The sequence below is a fragment of the Leptidea sinapis genome, chromosome Z (genome assembly GCF_905404315.1).
Source record: "Leptidea sinapis chromosome Z, ilLepSina1.1, whole genome shotgun sequence".
Lineage (NCBI taxonomy): Eukaryota > Metazoa > Arthropoda > Insecta > Lepidoptera > Pieridae > Leptidea > Leptidea sinapis.
The window spans coordinates 33,098,764-33,119,764 of NC_066312.1; the positions used below are offsets into that span (position 1 = coordinate 33,098,764).

General features: G+C 32.8%; 3 protein-coding genes and 1 pseudogene across 4 annotated transcripts; all 4 read left to right on the forward strand.

Annotated features, from left to right (window-relative positions):
• The first annotated feature begins 3,649 nt into the window (after positions 1 to 3,649).
• Positions 3,650 to 4,514, forward strand: LOC126979174 (alcohol dehydrogenase 2-like). Its single transcript, XM_050828419.1, has one exon. The coding sequence runs from the start codon at positions 3,651 to 3,653 to the stop codon at positions 4,395 to 4,397; it is 747 nt and encodes a 248-aa protein (XP_050684376.1). The 5' UTR covers position 3,650; the 3' UTR covers positions 4,398 to 4,514.
• Positions 4,515 to 4,600: 86 nt separating this feature from the next.
• Positions 4,601 to 10,574, forward strand: LOC126979172 (15-hydroxyprostaglandin dehydrogenase [NAD(+)]-like). Of its 2 annotated transcripts, none has more exons than XM_050828416.1 (2): positions 4,601 to 5,105; positions 9,582 to 10,574. In XM_050828416.1, exon 2 carries the CDS (start codon positions 9,665 to 9,667, stop codon positions 10,412 to 10,414), a length of 750 nt encoding a protein of 249 aa, XP_050684373.1. In that variant the 5' UTR covers positions 4,601 to 5,105; positions 9,582 to 9,664; the 3' UTR covers positions 10,415 to 10,574. The 2 variants fall into 2 exon arrangements, with proteins under 2 accessions (XP_050684373.1, XP_050684374.1); XM_050828417.1 differs by lacking the exon at positions 4,601 to 5,105 and adding an exon at positions 7,789 to 8,245 and having other exon boundaries at positions 9,910 to 10,574.
• LOC126979173 (alcohol dehydrogenase 2-like) lies at positions 7,666 to 12,747 on the forward strand. The gene is made up of 2 exons (XM_050828418.1): positions 7,666 to 7,917; positions 11,755 to 12,747. Exon 2 carries the CDS (start codon positions 11,838 to 11,840, stop codon positions 12,585 to 12,587), a length of 750 nt encoding a protein of 249 aa, XP_050684375.1. The 5' UTR covers positions 7,666 to 7,917; positions 11,755 to 11,837; the 3' UTR covers positions 12,588 to 12,747.
• A 485-nt stretch (positions 12,748 to 13,232) lies between these two features.
• On the forward strand, positions 13,233 to 14,852 carry LOC126979171 (alcohol dehydrogenase 1-like; annotated as a pseudogene).
• The last annotated feature ends 6,149 nt before the right edge of the window (positions 14,853 to 21,001 follow it).

The following is a 21,001-nucleotide window of genomic DNA, read 5'->3' on the forward strand; positions in this document are numbered from 1 at the left end:
TATAATAATATTTTAGACTTGGTTCTTAATTTGTGTAAAAAAGTGATTAAAGATTTTAAAATCTAATTAAGATAACTGTAACTCTTTTTTCATATTGACTTGTAAAAAGAAAATCTAGTCTTTACATAATATATAATTCATGAAAATATTATGCAAGACAAATTTAACTAATGGAAAACAATGCATAGTGCATATTTGCTAAATTAGTGCTATTAATTAAAGTATTTAATATATGTATTTTCGCATTATTATGAAGGCGAGGAACCATTTTCACGAGAATATTACCAAAGCTGCAAGCATTATCTATGAGTATTAATAAATTTAGATAGATAGTTGGCCGGAATTGCGTTCAAAACGCAGTTTCTCTTTTAGGGATGTGTTCATATTCTTAATTCAATTAATTTTTTTATGGTAATACATCTTTATAATTACTAAGCTTGGACTTGTTTTTGTATTATAGTAAAGTTATATTTATAGTAGTACATTCATGTATTAAAAAACTATAATAATGCATAGCTTTTACCGAAAAAGGAAACGGGGGGGCGTTTCCTTTTTCGGTTTCTGGGATAACAGTCTGTGATACATTTGCTCCAACATAATCCCGTCCGAGGCTCTTTGGCAAGTCTCTAGTTTTTAAATCTGTCTTTGCGTAGACCACCAAGTCCGACAACCGTAGGTTATACAGGAAATAGGTATACAAGTATTATAAAGTTTTATTAAGAACCAGGAATATCAGGAGCTTTCCACAGCTTGGTTGTACATCCAGGAAAGTTTCTTGAAAACCGCACTAGATGGTGGCGTTGAACTCGTACCCCTATTTGAGACGTGTCCTGCGAAGGTGCAATTCAGTGGCAGGCATTTTTTTCACAGACTTGGGAACACTTCTTGTGATAAATTCTTCTACGCAACGTGATGTGATCTAGTCGTCACAGAGCACTGGATCCCCGACTATAACAGATCTGAGTTGCACACGGTCAAATGGAACGAACTGATACTGGGGTGCGAGCGATACTCCATATGTGGCCGACTTGCGCTTGTAGAGTGCTAGAATGACGGCTGGAAGTATTGCCGTGCTCTATATATGACGCCAATGCATAAAACTTACAAGTTGCTTTAAAACATAGCAATATATAATAGCGCTGTCAAAAACTAACTAACGTTAAAAATATCACATCGTTCCGATTGCTTAAGAACTTATGAGCTAACCCGACTTTCAGAGTAAAATAAGTAACGTAACTAATTTAAAAATATCAGTTTACTTTGTGTGGATCCAAGTAATGCGTACTGGCTGTATGAATTCCCAACACGTACCTATCTCCCCATGCACTTAGCATTATTTCATAATATACTTGTGACATCAACCGTGCGTTATAATCTACCAAGTTAACAAAAGACGTGGTTATTTTAAGTTTTAGCGCAGAATAAGGAATGTTGACCAGTGCAAGAGATAAACGAATTAGCAAATGAAGGATAGAAGAAATACAACGACTGAGCAAAGACGATTAAAGAAAGCTAATAGTGCTAATAGGCTTTAAACTTATTAATAATCGTAACTTATTATTTGATAATAACATTAACATTTATCAAAAACTTATGTAAATATCCTAGGATTAATTGAATTATAAGAATGCATGGGTGTCAATTAATTGCTCCAAAGACTAATAATCTTGAGCTTATAGAAAAAATATAAAATCAATAAATATTTATTGAAACGGTTAATAATCAAAATTTTTATATTTCGAGAAGAGGAAACGAGGCACGGCACATTCATTAACATACATTTATCTATAAACTCTTCGCAAAAATGATTATCTTATAATTATAATTATAAACTGTTTTTAGTTTTGGGAAAATAAGACTTTACAACTTATAATTCAAGGTGCCGAGCGCAATTGTAGAGCCACTCACAATGTTTCGGATTTTCACGAATTCTGAGCGGCACTGAATTGTAATTGACTAATCCACAATGTACTTTCTTAAAATACTAGAAGACGGCGACTAAAACTGATAAAAAGATGAACGCTTCAACCCGGGCAATAGTGACTTACAACAAGCAATAAATAAATAACTATTAACTGGCGTAAAACAAATATTTCATGCTTTACTATTTCATATCTCAGCTAAAGTATTGTGCTGAATCTTTACAAGTCAGGATTAAAAGCGTTAAGTCGTGAATTCTGTACGTGCTACAAAACCTCCATAGACGCGACGAGAATGTGTACAATGCCTTACTTTATTTGTCATTGTTTGTGTTTCAATTTTTACAACAAAACCTAGTTCTATATAAATAGGCATTGTTCGTATCATTAGCTTTAGAATAAGTTTTAATTAAACCAGAAATTATACTAATACAGGGAACTCCTCAATAATAAGTTTATTTTCGGCGTTTTTGGTTTTTTCAACGATAAATCCAGCAAGCAAATTTATACAAAACGTTAAGACATTAATGCGGCTGCTAAGCTTCCCTTTGAACCACGCAGCGGTCAAATGACCTTTACAAACAAAATGACGTTAGATGCGCGTTCAGTTGGCATTCAGACACAGAACGTGCAACGCGAGACGAAAATCGACAAAATTCCGAATCGTTCCGTTTTGTGATATTATTGTTTTTGCTTATTTCAAAAAGTGCTTAAAACGGATCAATTATATAAGGTGCAGTAGAGACACAGTAAATTTGGTTAATTTTTGGAGGAAGAAATTGCCGAGAACATAATGTATGTCCCTTTTTGTGTTTCTAACTCACGATTTTAGTCGAAGCTGAAGCTGATGTCCTTTTAACACTGATTATTTTGTTGCGACCGTATATTGTTTTAAAATTATAAAATCTTAACATGGCCTGAGCTAATTTTTCCTCTTAATGTGCGGACTGACTAGGATTGTAAACGCTACTTGGTTACTTATAATCCTAGTCAGTCTGATACAATATTTGTGTTGATCATGTGGCTTAGCTGCAAATGGGTATTTATGGGCTGCAGATTCTGAGATTTCGACTCCAAATTAATTTCTGAGAGCAATATCCAAATTTTTTATTCGATATTTCAAATTATATATAAATATACTATTGGGTTTAATATTATGTTAATTGCGTTATGTTGTAATCGACTGTCTAAGAAACCAATCTTCGTGGATATTGAAGTATGACCGCGTCTTAAGGTTCAAATTCTTTCGAACGTTGCATGACATAATATAATCTAAGATATAAATGCGGGTAGATCTAAATAAATGGGCTGTAAATCTTCTAAATAACACTGCTTCAACACGGAAGTATTGCATGAGGCGAAAGCTAAATTATTCATGGCCATACTCGTGTGAATTTTTGCCTTGCTGTTTATTCCATACATAAAGATTGCTGCCTCATAATAACATTTTGTATTGACGACTGGGTCCTGGGCAATTTATTATAACATGATAAAAGCCAACGATCTCCACGACGATAGGTCCTGCACTGTCCTCATCCAAACTTATAATAAAACTATCAAGAAGTACTAAATGTTTAATTTTTTTGTGTACGTAGAGTATAGACAGCACGATTCCGATTTAATTATATAAAAAGATTATCTGCAGGTCATATTTATCTTAAGATAACGAATACACATTCTTATAAAATAATAGTCGGTATTTATTTTAAACTAGTCTTGTTTAAGTTCATGATGTCAAAAGATATGAAGAATAAAGTAGTTCTGATAACCGGTGGTGCTTCTGGAATCGGTTATGAAATAGCAGAAAGATTTCTCGAAAAAGGCGCTAGTAAAGTTATTTTAGTTGATATCAATGAAAAACTTGGAAGGGATGCCATTGAAACATTAAGTTCAAAATATGGAAACGATAAGGTATACTTTTACAATTTTGATGTTACAAACGCCACGACACTTTGGAAAAAAATAACTGATACCTTTAAGGATATTGATGTTTTGGTGAATAACGCCGGGATAGCAAACGACAAAGATGTAAAAAGAACTATGGATATAAATGTTATCGCATTAATTGAATTATCTTTTATGTTTTGGGAGCACAATCGGAAGGATAAATCTGGAAATGGGGGAACAATCTTAAACATTGCTTCCCTTTATGCAATCAGAGCTGACCCGATTATACCTGTGTATCAAGCTTCAAAATTTGCTGTAATGGGATTCACTAAATCACTCGGACATCAATACAATTTCAAGAGGTCTGGTGTTAGAGTCGTGGCAATATGTCCAGGATTCACTGAAACTGACCTAATAAACAAAATTAATCTGTGGGATGATACGTTAAGTGATTACGTTACTGAATTTTTAAAAGATCAACTTTGGCAAAAAGTTGACTCTGTGGGCAGAGCGGTGGTTGAAATATTTGAAACAGCTGAAAGTGGTACAGCCTGGTTGATTGACGGAGGTGAACCTATCAAAGAAGTTTAAATATACTATGTACCGACCTCGTGGAATGTTTTAATCTGATAAAAATAACAGATTGAAACGCGAAAAAAACTAATTCCAAAACCAAGAAGATAAATAAAATATTTTTTTTAATACGAATGATGTGTTTGAATGATATCAAAAAGAATTCTAAAGGAATAAATTTTGAGAAAATAAATGCCTTTAATGGCTTTATTGCATTTATTTGCACAGGGTTGCTTACTAACTTTCATTTTTCTTCTTTTTTTATTGTTCTCGTAATTACGATAATTATAGCGACACTGATACTCGAATTCACAGTGTTAGTTAATCATACGCATAAAAAACATGGAAGCAGTCTTGTCAAACTATCTACCGTTAAGTCACAAAACAGTAAACTATGACTGCATTAAATAAAGAGATTTATTGGTATTAAATCTGGGTCGATATTGAATTGTGCTTATCTGTAATTGTAACTGGTTCGCGCGCTTGAGATATTGTCAATGTTTAGCACATATGTGGACGATATATGCGTTATGCATGAGGGGATCAGTCATTATAAAAGAAATTGATTTTTGAACTAAACATATTAGCTAGATTAAAGTTTACCTTCAAAAAAGGGCATAGGTACACTTTTCGAATGGGCCGACAACGCTTCTGTGAATCCTGTGGTGCTAGGAGAAAATAGCTAGGCTACATATAATATCCGGTGAAGGTTTCATTTAAGAATTTGTGAGTATTTATTATTTTATTTTTAAATCATAAATGAATTGTCAATAATAAATTAATTAACACCAGAATATTTATTAAAAATCATAAAAAGAATTCACACTAAACTTAGAAACAAAATTGATATGGTTAAAAATGAAAAAGGTAGAGAAATTTAGTGTTACAACACTGAATATAATTTTATGTTTGAAAGATTAATATGACGCACTTTATTACAAGCATGTTATTTATATTCGATGAAAAATCGTCAATAAACTTAATTTTTGGTTAGATCAGTATATGAAGCATTTTTGCAATGAAGTGCAGAAGTGTGCTTAAAAATTCTGTTTTTTTAAAGGAATTAAATTAATGTCATTGAACAGAATCGGATTGCCATAAAGCTAAATAAATTCTCCTGGTACCAATCCGTACAGCGCTCTTAGAAACCATTGTGAATTTCTCACTGGATAAATAGAAATTTGGAAATCTTCAATTTTAAATAAAAGTGATGACATTTGAGATGTCTTGTTAGATATTATTAGTAATCATTTCCATGTCTCTAATTGAACAGCTTTTATCCATAATCTTTACGACCCCTGTCTTATATTAATCTTAATGAATAATAACGTGAAATAAGAAGGCACGTACTCATTTTTTTTATATGAGAGTAGAAGGAGTCGAAAAAAAAGATCGTACTCACTCGCCTAACCAACTAATTCGCGTGCCTGGACAGTTTGTAAGCCCTGCCCACTAACGGTATTGTTAAGTTGCGCTATTATGAAGAGTCAGAAATGCATCCATGTTTTATATTCGTTCACTGCAGTTAATGCAGTATCGTATATATCAGCACAGAAGGCTGAACGTATAGCTAAACTCCAACCTCGGATCTTTTTTCAATTGTGGTCAGTAGATGAAGATTCTTCGACCTGTCAGTTGCTGAGATCGGCAGATGTTCAAAGACTTCCTAGCAAAAAAGTGTGTTCAAAACTTTTTCATAATCTACTCGAAAATTAATTTTATTCATATGTATTTATTGACAAATAGTACACCACTTGTTAGACCCCAGCAAAGAACTGACGACCCAGTATAATGTATTTTATTCCTTCCATTTACATCTTCGAATAGGATAATGGGGCTGAATCAATCAATTTATATTATTGGTGCCTCAATAAAGCTACACCAAGACAAATTAAAACAATAATATTTTAAATTATTTTGGTAAAATTATAATAATAGAATAACATAATTATATTATATTTAATTATATTATATAATTTATTAAATAATTTATAATTATATTATGTTATTCTATTATTATAATTTTACTATGTTATTCTATAATTATATTATGTTATCTTATCAAATCCATTTTGTTTAATGGCAACAATTAAACGTTGCACTTAACCGTTTAGGTATATTCTCAATGTTGAATGATATTATAAACAAAGTTGTTATAAACACAGTTATATTTTTTTATAAGATGTAAAAGGCATTAGCTAGATATAACGCGCCTTTTTAGACTTGTGTGTTTGAAGGCTTTATGCACTCTTTTGAATTTCGTACCACATTAATTGTGTTGTACAGTTTCTAGGATCATGACAACATAAAAAGCATTCCCAGAAAAATTTTGTACACACAAGCATATAACATCGCACCACAAAGAACTTAATAACTCGACTTAACCGAGTAGAAGGCATAATAAGTTGTTGCTTGTCCCTGGTAACATTATGATTATCACAGTTTGTAGAAAATTCGTAAATGTGCCTATGAACATAGCCTTATCAAAAATATATTGAGATCAGATATTTAAACTTATTATTTCTTTAAATTTATCTCTTAATGATTCTTTAGGACGTAGGTATAAAGTTATAAGGACCGAATAGCGCGAATAGCCCTCTCCTGTAGCACAAAGATGGTATTAATATCGGCTGCACTGCCCCATAACAATGTACCATTGGACATAATACTATGAAAATAACTAAAGTGAACTAACCGTCTTCAAATCAATTGCTTATCTAATCTTTTTATCTACAGAACTTAGTAACTGCAGAAGTAAGTCTATTATCCGAGCCTTGTCAAATATCCTAGCATTGTTTGGACTTTTTAGAACGGTCATGAGACGCACTGTATATTATTATACTATAATTTATTTACATTTTAATGGTTATTGTCCCTCTCTACAATTACTACTTGATCACCCTATTATGTCGTACACTCATATATGCATATGTTTATAATTGTGGACTTGTTATCTTTAATGTTTAGTTTATCCTTAATAAAAATACAAAATACTGAGACATGGTTTAACTCCAGGTACTTAAAAGAAAATAAAAGTGTTTCTCCACATTTTAAGTTGGTGGTATATCGATTTTTAATAATGTCGTCGTTTATGTTTACTATGGCACCAAATTCAAAATAATGTAGACAAATTTTAAAATTGGGAAGCGAATGTATTTTTTTTTTATTGCAATTCCCCATTCCACTTTTGTGCCTAGTTTTTTGTGGCGAAATGGTAACTAATGGTAAATGGTAATTAATTGGTCAATTATACCATCTTAATTTTACAGCTAAATATTATAGATAAAATAGAATCAGTTCGCCTAAATTGTACCATTACAATCCAGATAAATAACTTCTACTGTTGCTAATACAATAAATACAAGAAATTTACAAAATGGGAAGCAAAATTTTTATTTAATCTGTTTAAGTGATTAATATGCACTAACGCACAGACGAATGGCATTAGTACGTACCTACTAAATGTTAAATTTTGTGTATTTTATCTACAGACACGGCAGTATTACGATTTAATTATATATATCAAGATTATCTGCAGGTCATATTTATCTGAAGATAAAGAATACACATTCTTATAAAATAACAGTCTGTATATATTTTAAACTAGACTTGTTGAAGTTCATGATGTCGAAAGATATCAAGAATAAAGTGGTTTTGATTACCGGTGGTGCTTCCGGCATGGGCTACGAAATTGCTGATAGATTTCTCGAAAAAGGTGCCAATAAAGTTATTTTAGTTGATATCAATGAAAAACTTGGAGGTGATGCAGTTAACACGTTTAGTTCAAAATATGGGAACGATAAGGTATACTTTGCCAATTGTGATGTAACAAGTGCCAAGACTCTTTGGAAAACCATAACTGATACCTTCAAGGATGTTGATGTTCTGGTGAATATCGCCGGGATAGCAAACGGAAAAGATGTAAAAAGAAGTATTGATGTAAATGTTACCGCATTAATTGAACTATCTTTCATGTTTTGGGACCATAATTGGAAGGATAAATCTGGAAAAGGTGGAACAATCATAAATCTGGCTTCCATTCATGCAATCAGATCTTATCCCGTTAGTCCCGTGTATCAGGCTTCAAAATTTGCTGTTATGGGATTTACCAAATCACTCGGACATCAATACAATTTTAAGAGGTCTGGTGTTAGAGTTGTCGCAATATGCCCAGGATTCACTGAAACTAACCTGGTCAAAAATTATAGTCTTTGGGATGATACGTTAAGTGATTAAGTTACTAAGTTTGTGAAAGTTCAACTTTGGCAAAAAGTTGACTCTGTGGGCAGAGCGGCGGTTGAAATATTTGAAAAAGCTGAAAGTGGTACAGCCTGGTTGATTGAAGGAGGTGAACCAATCAAAGAAGTTTAACTTTACTATGTACCTACCATGTGGAATGTTTTACAATCTGATAAAACTGTAGAAGTAAGTCTATTAGCCGATCCTTGTCAAATATCCTAGCAGTGTATGGAGTTTTCAGAACGGTCATGAGATGTACTCTTTCTGTATATGTCTTTCTATTACAATTTATATACATTTTTATGGTTATTCGTCGTTAATTTTCATGCACTCATGTATCCATAAGTTTATAATCGTGGACTTGGTATCTTTAATGTTTAGTTCATCATTAATAAAAATACCAAGTACTGAGAAATGTTTAAAATCCAGCTAGTTAACTCAAAACTAAATAATAAGGTTTTCTCCACATTTTAAGTTGGTGGTATATCGATTTTTAATAATTTCGTCGTTTATGTTTACCTTCTCACCAAATTCAAAATAATGTAGACAAATTTTAAAATTGGGAAGCGAATGTATTTTTTTTTATTGCAATTCCCTATTCCACTTTTGTCCCTAGTTCTTTGTGGGGAAAATAGTAACTCCCCATTAATTGGTCAAATAGACCATCTTAATTTTTCAGCTAAATATTATAGATAAAATAGAATCAATTCGCCTTAATTGTACCATTAGAATCCAGATAAAATAACTTCTACTGTCGCTAATACACTTTGCTATATAACACGTGGAGGGTGCCGCAGTATATAAAAACACATTCAATTATGTTGATTATTAAGTGATTAATATGCACTCACGCACAGACCAATGGCATTAGTACGTACCTATTAAATGTTAAATTTTTTTCTTATTTGATATACAGACAGGGCACGATTACGATTTAGTTATATATATAAAGATTATCTGCAGGTCATATTTATCTGAAGATAAAGAATACACATTCTTATAAAATAACAGTCTGTATATATTTTAAACTAGACTTATTGAAGTTCATGATGTCGAAAGATATAAAGAATAAAGTGGTTTTGATTACCGGTGGTGCTTCTGGAATCGGTTACGAAATAGCTGATAGATTTCTTGAAAAAGGCGCCTGTAAAATTATTTTAGTCGATATCAATGAAAAACTTGGAAGTGATGCAATAAAAACGTTCAATTTAAAATATGGGAACGATAAGGTATACTTTTTCAATAGCGATGTAACAAGTGCCAAGACTCTTTGGAAAACAATAACTGATACCTTCAAGGATGTTGATGTTCTGGTGAATAACGCCGGGATAGTACACGAAAAAGATGTAAAAAGAAGTATTGATGTAAATGTTACCGCATTAATTGAATTATCTTTTATGTTTTGGGAGCACAATCGGAAGGATAAATCTGGAAAAGGTGGAACAATTATAAATCTCGCTTCCATTTATGGAATCAGATCTTATCCCATTAGTCCCGTGTATCAAGCTTCAAAATTTGCTGTTATGGGATTTACCAAATCACTCGGACATCAATACAATTTCAAGAGGTCTGGTGTTAGAGTTGTCGCAATATGCCCAGGATTCACTGAAACTAACCTGCACAAAAATTATAGTCTTTGGGATGATACTTTAAGTGATTACGTTACTGAGTTTGTGAAAGTTCAACTTTGGCAAAAAGTTGACTCTGTGGGCAGAGCGGCGGTTGTAATATTTGAAAAAGCTGAAAGTGGTACAGCCTGGTTGATTGAAGGAGGTGAACCTATCAAAGAAGTTTAAATTGCCTACGTTCCTACCTTTTGGAATGCTTTATAATCTGATAACAGATTGAAACGCACTAATTCTAAAACCAAGGAGATTGTAAATTAAATTAAATAAAATTGTTAGATACGTCCGACACATACGTGTTTGAATTAAATTTATTATATTAACAGCCATTTTTCTTGATTTTTATTGTTTGATCTTGTTCAAATCGGCGGAGAAGGCAACGCCTGAGTCAGAAACTCGACTCTAAGTGTGTTACGGTCTACAAGGGAGTGTTCTTACATTTTGTTTTATGAAAACAAAATGTTAAGTAGCCAGGCAAGTGCTGGAATTGTCTGCTCTAACCAAAGTTAAGTTTTTAGTTCATAGATAAGACAGGTTGAATTGTTTGCCCACAAATGACACGGCATACCTTTTTTAAAGTACATAGGAATTGAAAATTTTAATATAAGTATTAATTTCATCAGTGTTTGTCTATATATTGTAACAGCATGCATATTTGTCTCAAGTATAATATGAAAAAATGTTTTGTTCAATCTTAGCACCAACCATTACCGTTAAAATTAGAAAACACACCTACTCTAAGCTTACTGGTCCTCTTAAACGAGACATAAGTAGTGGTGGTTCATGATGGTAGATCATATGAGTAAAATTGTGATTTCAGGAATATTTTTTTTTATAAATTACGCGGAATAACCAGCTGATTAAATAAAATAGTTATAGTGAAGGATTTTCCAAACATGAACGTAAAAATACTAGTAAAGAAGAGATTTGGTGATGAAGCCAGAAGGTTGGCGTCGAGACTCCATAATAGAACCAAATATCCTACCTAGCCTTGTTTGGAATTGTCAGAATACGTGTTTACGTGAAGTTACGTGTTTAGTTTGTACTTAATTAAAATACAGATTACTGGGAGATGTTGTAAATCCAGGAACTTAATTCAAAAGTAACAAACAAACAACAACAATATTTTTTTTATTGCAATTCCCCATTCCACTTTTGTGTCTAGTTCTTTGTGGCAAAATAGTAACTCCCCATTAATTGGTCAAATAGACCATCTTAATTTTTCAGCTAAATATTATAGATAAAATAGAATCAATTCGCCTTAATTGTACCATTATAATCCAGATAAAATAACTTCTACTGTCGCTAATACACTTTGCTATATAACACGTGGAGGGTGCCGCAGTATATAAAAACACATTCAATTATGTTGATTATTAAGTGATTAATATGCACTCACGCACAGACCAATGGCATTAGTACGTACCTATTAAATGTTAAATTTTTTTCTTATTTGATATACAGACAGGGCACGATTACGATTTAGTTATATATATAAAGATTATCTGCAGGTCATATTTATCTGAAGATAAAGAATACACATTCTTATAAAATAACAGTCTGTATATATTTTAAACTAGACTTATTGAAGTTCATGATGTCGAAAGATATAAAGAATAAAGTGGTTTTGATTACCGGTGGTGCTTCTGGAATCGGTTACGAAATAGCTGATAGATTTCTTGAAAAAGGCGCCTGTAAAATTATTTTAGTCGATATCAATGAAAAACTTGGAAGTGATGCAATAAAAACGTTCAATTTAAAATATGGGAACGATAAGGTATACTTTTTCAATAGCGATGTAACAAGTGCCAAGACTCTTTGGAAAACAATAACTGATACCTTCAAGGATGTTGATGTTCTGGTGAATAACGCCGGGATAGTACACGAAAAAGATGTAAAAAGAAGTATTGATGTAAATGTTACCGCATTAATTGAATTATCTTTTATGTTTTGGGAGCACAATCGGAAGGATAAATCTGGAAAAGGTGGAACAATTATAAATCTCGCTTCCATTTATGGAATCAGATCTTATCCCATTAGTCCCGTGTATCAAGCTTCAAAATTTGCTGTTATGGGATTTACCAAATCACTCGGACATCAATACAATTTCAAGAGGTCTGGTGTTAGAGTTGTCGCAATATGCCCAGGATTCACTGAAACTAACCTGCACAAAAATTATAGTCTTTGGGATGATACTTTAAGTGATTACGTTACTGAGTTTGTGAAAGTTCAACTTTGGCAAAAAGTTGACTCTGTGGGCAGAGCGGCGGTTGTAATATTTGAAAAAGCTGAAAGTGGTACAGCCTGGTTGATTGAAGGAGGTGAACCTATCAAAGAAGTTTAAATTGCCTACGTTCCTACCTTTTGGAATGCTTTATAATCTGATAACAGATTGAAACGCACTAATTCTAAAACCAAGGAGATTGTAAATTAAATTAAATAAAATTGTTAGATACGTCCGACACATACGTGTTTGAATTAAATTTATTATATTAACAGCCATTTTTCTTGATTTTTATTGTTTGATCTTGTTCAAATCGGCGGAGAAGGCAACGCCTGAGTCAGAAACTCGACTCTAAGTGTGTTACGGTCTACAAGGGAGTGTTCTTACATTTTGTTTTATGAAAACAAAATGTTAAGTAGCCAGGCAAGTGCTGGAATTGTCTGCTCTAACCAAAGTTAAGTTTTTAGTTCATAGATAAGACAGGTTGAATTGTTTGCCCACAAATGACACGGCATACCTTTTTTAAAGTACATAGGAATTGAAAATTTTAATATAAGTATTAATTTCATCAGTGTTTGTCTATATATTGTAACAGCATGCATATTTGTCTCAAGTATAATATGAAAAAATGTTTTGTTCAATCTTAGCACCAACCATTACCGTTAAAATTAGAAAACACACCTACTCTAAGCTTACTGGTCCTCTTAAACGAGACATAAGTAGTGGTGGTTCATGATGGTAGATCATATAAGTAAAATTGTGATTTCAGGAATATTTTTTTTTATAAATTACGCGGAATAACCAGCTGATTAAATAAAATAGTTATAGTGAAGGATTTTCCAAACATGAACGTAAAAATACTAGTAAAGAAGAGATTTGGTGATGAAGCCAGAAGGTTGGCGTCGAGACTCCATAATAGAACCAAATATCCTACCTAGCCTTGTTTGGAATTGTCAGAATACGTGTTTACGTGAAGTTACGTGTTTAGTTTGTACTTAATTAAAATACAGATTACTGGGAGATGTTGTAAATCCAGGAACTTAATTCAAAAGTAACAAACAAACAACAACAATATTTTTTTTATTGCAATTCCCCATTCCACTTTTGTGTCTAGTTCTTTGTGGCAAAATGGTAACGCCCCATTAATTGGTCAATTATACCATCTTAATTTTTCAGCTAAATATTATAGATAAAATAGAATCAATTTGCCTAAATTGTACCATTACAATCCAGATAAAATAACTTCTACTGTCGCTAATACAATAAATACAAGAAATTTACAAAATGGGAAACAAAATTTTTATTTAATCTGCTTAAGTGATTAATATGCACTAACGCACAGACGAATGGCATTAGTACGTACCTACTAAATGTTTAATTTTTTGTATTTTATCTACAGACACGGCACGATTACGATTTAATTATATATATCAAGATTATCTGCAGGTCATATTAATCTGAAGATAAAGAATGCACATTCTTATAAAATAACAGTCTGTATATATTTCAAGCTAGACTTGTTGAAGTTCATGATATCGAAAGATATCAAGAATAAAGTGGTTTTGATTACCGGTGGTGCTTCCGGCATGAGCTACGAGATAGCTGATAGATTTCTCGAAAAAGGTGCCAATAAAGTTATTTTAGTTGATATCAATGAAAAACTTGGAGGTAATGCAGTTAACACGTTTAGTTCAAAATATGGGAACGATAAGGTATACTTTGCCAATTGTGATGTAACAAGTGCCAAGACTCTTTGTAAAACAATAACTGATACCTTCAAGGATGTTGATGTTTTGGTGAATAACGCCGGGATAGTACAGGACAAAGATGTAAGAAGAAGTATTGATGTAAATGTTATCGCATTAATTGAATTATCTTTTATGTTTTGGGAACACAATTGGATGGATAAATTTGGAAAAGGTGGAACAATCACAAATACAGCGTCCGTTTATGCAATTAGAAGCGAACCGATTAGTCCCGTGTATCAAGCATAAAAATTGCTGTTTTGGGATTTACCAAATCACTCGGACATCAATACAATTTCAAGAGATCTGGTGTGAGAGTCGTGGCAATATGCCCAGGATTAACTGAAACAAACCTGGTCAAAAATTATAGTCTGTTCGATGATACAATAAGTGATTACGTTACTGAATTTATGAAAGTTCAACTTTGGCAAAAAGTTGATTCTGTGGGCAGAGCGGCGATTGAAATATTTGAAAAAGCTGAAAGTGGTACAGCCTGGTTGATTGAAGGAGGTCTATCAAAGAAGTTTAAATTTTCATTATAACTTGTAGATTATTTTTAAATGTGATATAAATAATTGATCGAAATGCTACTACTTCTATGTCTAAAACCAACGAGATTGTAAAACCAATTAAATTAAATTCTCGTATACGTACGATGTGTTTTAATTAAATTTACTATTTTTTCGTACTTTTTTTGTGTTTATAGCCAGAGTGATACTCAAATTCACGGTGTGTAGTGAAAAGAGTGACTAGAAGTGAAAGAAGTGTATCCAAAGACTTTAGACAGTTTAAATCTTCTGGAATGTTACTTTCATTCATAAATTATTATTATTTTTATTTATTTATTATAAGGAACATAAAGGATAACACAATACAATAGCACCCATAAACCACTTGGGTTTGTGTGGAGTGCCGTACGTTCTACATTGCAACATTACAACAAAAAAAAATAACTAATTACAATAGAGAAAACAATAGAAAAAACAAAATATACTAAATAACAAAATACAATCATCAGAACAAAAATCACGAACCAAGAAGTATTATTAAAATGGTTTCAATTCTTTTTTTTTTTTTCAATGAAACCGGTTCAGTGTTGAACTTTACGAGCCATCTACAGGGTTTTGTTTTAAATTTTATTTTTTAATTTGTGTTTTTATTTACAAATAGTGCACACACATAGCTTATTTGACCACAGCGAAGAACCGATAATTCAGTATTTACCTTCGAATATGATGATGGGGTGAATCATGCAATTCATTCATTCATTTTTGTTATCTCGTTGAAGTTACACCAACTAATACAAATTAAACAATTTTTTTTTAATTATATTCTCAATTTATAATCATATGACAACATGATGATATTTGGTAACCTTATCTACTCCTATTTATATAGTAGCAATCAAACGTTGCACTTCACCGTTTTCGTTCACAACGTCGAATGATTATTACTAACAATGTTAATATGATAACTGTTACATTTTCTTATTATATAAGATATAAAAGACACTTTACTCAAAATATTTATAAATTATGATTTTTATTGCGAATTCCACCGTGTTTTACTAAATCGTAAATCGCTTCCATGTGATGTGGTATTTTCGCCAAAAGTTCGTGATGATGCCTATTTTTTTAATTTTTCTGATCCAATTCTGTGCATATCAGATTTTTTTTCATTATATTTAACGTCTAGTTCTCATCTCATAAAGATTATAGAAAAATAGGACATTGCTAAAGGAAAGCTAGATACGAAAGGAAGTTAACCTCTACTTTTGAGTGAAGTTTTTGCCATTCTATCTGTATCCCAATATGATAAATAGATAAATGTTCTTGAGTTGCTTTTTTAGCAACTCGCTGAATGATTAAATATTTGTTTCAGGAAAACATTTATATTTTTCCGGACCCAAGAGCCTTTTAGTCTATTATTACTCGTCTGTGTAATTACGTACGTAATAAAAACTGGGTTGGTTTATTTAGTTTTATTACTAGCCTTTACTCTTTTATAAAGTGGCGTAGTTTTACCAGTGGGAGGCTCATTTGCACAGGATGGCGGCTAGATTATGGGAACCACAACGGCGCCTATATCTGCCGTGAAGCAGTAATGTATAAACATAACTGTGTTTCGATCTGAAGGGCGCCGTAGCTAGTGAAGAAGGACAAATGAGACTTAACACCATTTGTCTCAAGTAGACGAGCGCAATTGTAGTGCCGCTCAGAATTTTAGGTTTTTCGAGAATCCTCAGCGGCACTGCATTGTAATGGGCAAGGCGTATCAGTTACCATCAGCTAAAAGTCTTGATCGTCTCGTCCTTTATTTTCATAAAAAAAAAAGTTAACGAGAGCAATGATTCGTTCTGTGATGTTTTTCTTTCATATTGAGGCGTGTTTTGTATTTTTAACAAAAAGCCTTAGAATCGCACCATATATTTTTTATCACAAATTATAATGAGAATACTTAAGCGGCCGAAATCCACAATCAGACATTACGTCCATCATGTTGACGTCTGGCATTTTACAAACGTGAGTTTTGGGAAAAATTACTTGCCTCGTACAGCCACAGCCACAAAACCAATTACAGGTAGCAGTTTTCCCGAACAGATATGATTTAGGGACTCTCAAGCTTAGTGCAAACTCCCAACTTAAACGCATGACTCCTAGTGTTGTGGTGTCCATGGGCGGTTGCCTTACGTTCCATCACATAAGTCTCTTGCCCCTTCTTTCCCTAATATTTTCCTAGCGATATTACTAGTTATCTGAAAGTGATTAAGTTCATGAATCGAATTCTCCAACAAAAGTAGAATTAATCGGCTGTTTTCATCGAGTGAACTTTGTAGGCAGGTAATTCCGTTGAATATCGAAGATAGGACAGTTAATTAATAACTTGTTACCAACTTGAGACAAAATCCGTAATATTATTTCTGACCCAAATTAGATCACTTCGCAGGAATGGATCTCAACCCTTTTAATAAGATTACTGATTGCTATATATTTATTCTATTGCTTGCTGATAATAATCACATAGACACTTCATTAATTTTACATGATAATTTTGAAAGATTAAAACAAAAGATGATGTCTTAACATGTTTAATTAATAAATATAATGTTAAGAATGATTTAAAGTTATAAACAAAGCAATTTCTCTAAAGCGCTCGAGTTATAAAAAATATATATAAATATGTACTGAACAGGTTCTGACTGAAAATCATAACATTGGTCAAAATAGGGAGATATTCATCTTGTGGGTTCATCTACAGGATCTACTTTAGAGTTGGTAACCTGCTCAACCCCAATAATAACATATTAGGAAATTGACTTGAGATGTCGCTCTTACAAATCTAAACAATTTGTAATTTTTTTAATTATATTAATTTATGAACGATGCGGGACTCGAACTCTTCTCGGGTGCCGTCTGAGCGCTCTTTCCAACTGAGCCAACCGTTCGAGTACGCATATCTGGTTCAAATCGCAGATTGTGGCTCCGAGAGGTCGCGGAAATGAGATAAGCGGAAAGGATACATTTAATCTCTTTATTGAGCTTTGATTGCTCTCCATCTTAGGAGTAACTGATTCAAATATTTTTTCCGGAGTACGACAAACATGCCAGTGCATAAAAAAAATCATCAGCTCGATTTCGATTAGAATAATTGAAAAGACCTTAAGCACTTACGGTGCTAACGACAAATATAATCTTAGGAAGACAGTGTATTTTAATTTTTACCCGCATAATCAGTACTATGCGGGTAGAAATTAAAATACAAGGACACCCGAGCCCGACATATTGGGCCCTATTTCAGGGCCTATATACGTATAAATCTCCTCTGGAATAAAAATATAATTCTGGCTTCGTGATATTTAAGGATGATTAAGTATATTATTTGATTATACACAATGGTGCTTTGTCCAACAAAGTGGAAAATAATTCAAGGTTTCACTATTCCAAGCACGCTTATAATATAATACAATTTTGTGATACCTATCCATCTCACTAAATCATTTTTCATAAATTCATACATCTCACATAATATTGAGATTCATTTCAGCCATTCTTTGAAGAAGAATTTTATAGATTAGCTGATAGTGTAGATGCTATTAATATTTAGGGAATAGACGTTATTAATATTTCATATGAGATATTAATAACATCTATTACTAATGATATATTACTAATGATATATTACCTAAAAATTTATATTGTACTAGCTGATACCCGCGACTTCGTCCGCGTACATATAGGACTGATTACGTAATATACCGATTATTTTTTTTTTTAAATAAACCTATAACAAATTCTGTTCCGACATTTTTTGTAAATAATGCTGTGTTCTGCAAACATTATTTTATTCTATCATGAAAAGTTTTCGCAGCGCACGCGATTTAATGAATATTTTAGGTATTTTTTTACACCTTAAGTTTACATTATTGGAGTTTTAGTAAGGATTGCTAATATTTTTGAAAATATAATATAGCCTTCGTCACCTGGGGATAGTTTAGCTTCCCAACCAATGACGTTTTATACATATAGCCAATGCATGTCATACAAAATCAAGCTGAAATATGCCACAAACGACACCATAATAAGCTTCGACTGATATATCTATACATTTCTGCATTTACTCCAGTTGTTTAAACAGGTCGCTTGTCAAGAAGGCTACTGATCTTCTAGAAAATCTAGTGTGAATGGGCAGCGACCATTATAAGGAAGAGAAAAAGACTTGAGATGATAAGTTTCTCTCGAAACTCCATTATATGGGCTTCCCGAGAGAATTTTAGTAGTGGATCACATATTTCTAACGGGGTTCTTTCATACTGTTTATTGTCAACTGTTGAAGCTCACACCTTTTGTTCAAGGCAATGTGATATTTTCTACACAATATGTTTCTTCTATCGGCTGATGGCAGATGACGAGATACCGTGTACACGACATCTAAAGTACGTCTATTCAGGTCTCTTTCATGAATGCATTTAACAGATCTGAAACTTGTATGTAAAGTAAAGTAAAGTATTCATTTATTCATGACAACACAAAACATTATATACATTGTAAAATTAACAAATTTAAAAATACGGCGTCATGAAAAGAACACCCACTCAGCATTTTTTGGAATTGAAATAAGGATCACCCCAATTCCAACACTGATTTTCAGTAGGTACCTAGCAAGTCGACCTGTTGACAGCAGCCGTAGACAACACGGTTCCTTTATTTATAGGTCTTAAAAGTGACCGTCTACAAATATTACAAAAAGATGTCTATCGAGTCCTCTCTTGAAATAGTCGCGGAAAGTAGTAAAATTAATATTGTTACAGTGGCTAACACAGAAGTCTCTTTGCACGTTAGCCACATAACCCATTTGTTGTGTTTACGAAACTATTTTTGACCACTCTCCCCTTAATGCCTTGGAATAAACCTTTTTGCTTGGTTTTGAAGAAACCCGCGTATCTTCCTAAATGATGCGCGCCTGTGATACTTACTCATTTTAGGCGTTGAGTATTTGATGTTAGAGTAATTTTGTTGCATCACTTTACATAATATATTGTACCTAAAATGATTTGTAAAAATATGAAGCTGTAAATGTTGATTTAAAAGAGTGGCGATGAGTTTTTTGCTACTTCTTTTCATTAAAGCTCAACCCTCTCAAACTTTTGACATTCATAAGTGTCATTTCTTTGACAAAAGTGATTTTGATTTGATTGATTCGATTCCTCTAGCGATCGCTTGCCACGAACCTAACACGTATGTCCTACTATTCCAAACAAAAGCAAAGTCAAATCCAGAATTGATAGATAGGTATGTAAGGAGTGTCTTAAGTGTAAAATCATCATGAAAATCAATAATTTACACACAAGTTCAAAGAATTAATTTTATAACTTCGTTAGACACCATCTCTATCCATACAGTTTCAATAACTTTTCTAATATCACACAACTTTCTAATCCTATCGGGCACGTAAGAGGATTTCTGAGCGAGCGGGCCGCGCCGGGATATCGAATCCCCGCTCTGATTGAGACCATCGGAACGTGACTGACATAACTTCTCTATTTATTTGTCAATATGCTGCAGCTGTGCAAGGCGTAAAAGCCTCTATTTCGTTAGATTTTTTTGATCTTCGTATCTATTGAGCTTTAACCTTTGGATTTGGAATATTGCAGTATTAGTAGTTAAGCAGAAGATATATAATAGTAGTGGGATAATGCCTAATGGCTTGGGACTCACACCACAGACTTAGCAGAGCAATCTGTTCATAATATTGCATTGGCGTATAGTTTGTCGGAATCTATGTGTACTACATTGGAATACAAGGGTGGAAAGTAGGATATTGCAAACGAGTTGTCATTAACAAGCTTGTGTTTTTACAACTGGACTTTTTTTTACAACGAAACAAGGCAACAGGATCCTACACGTATATTCAACTAGACTAGTAATAAAATATTGGAAATAATAAGCAACGCTTTAAAAGAATTTTCAGAATTCAATGCTAAGACGTACGGACTCTTTCATTCTTCTTCGTGATGTATCTACTACTGTGTGACTCAGTGAGGCCTGCGGTATGTGGATTTCTGACTAGGCTGTGGCTAGTCTCCCGACTTAAAATCTGTCAATAGGTAGCACATACAAATAATAGTATTTTATTAATATTAGAGGTAAAGGTTTGCATAAGAGGTGTATTACATAAAATTTTTAAGTTATTTTATAGTTTTTAGATTTTGAAGTCATTTTTTTAAACGTAGTTTTTTTTACTTACTTTCATAGTATTATATCCTATGGTATATTGCAATGGGGCAATGCT

What these genes read in the sequence shown, in the direction of transcription:
- LOC126979174 (XM_050828419.1), top strand. Translation starts at nt 3,651, where the DNA reads ATGTCAAAAGATATGAAGAATAAAGTAGTTCTGATAACCGGTGGTGCT.
- LOC126979172 (XM_050828416.1), top strand. Translation starts at nt 9,665, where the DNA reads ATGATGTCGAAAGATATAAAGAATAAAGTGGTTTTGATTACCGGTGGT.
- LOC126979173 (XM_050828418.1), top strand. Translation starts at nt 11,838, where the DNA reads ATGATGTCGAAAGATATAAAGAATAAAGTGGTTTTGATTACCGGTGGT.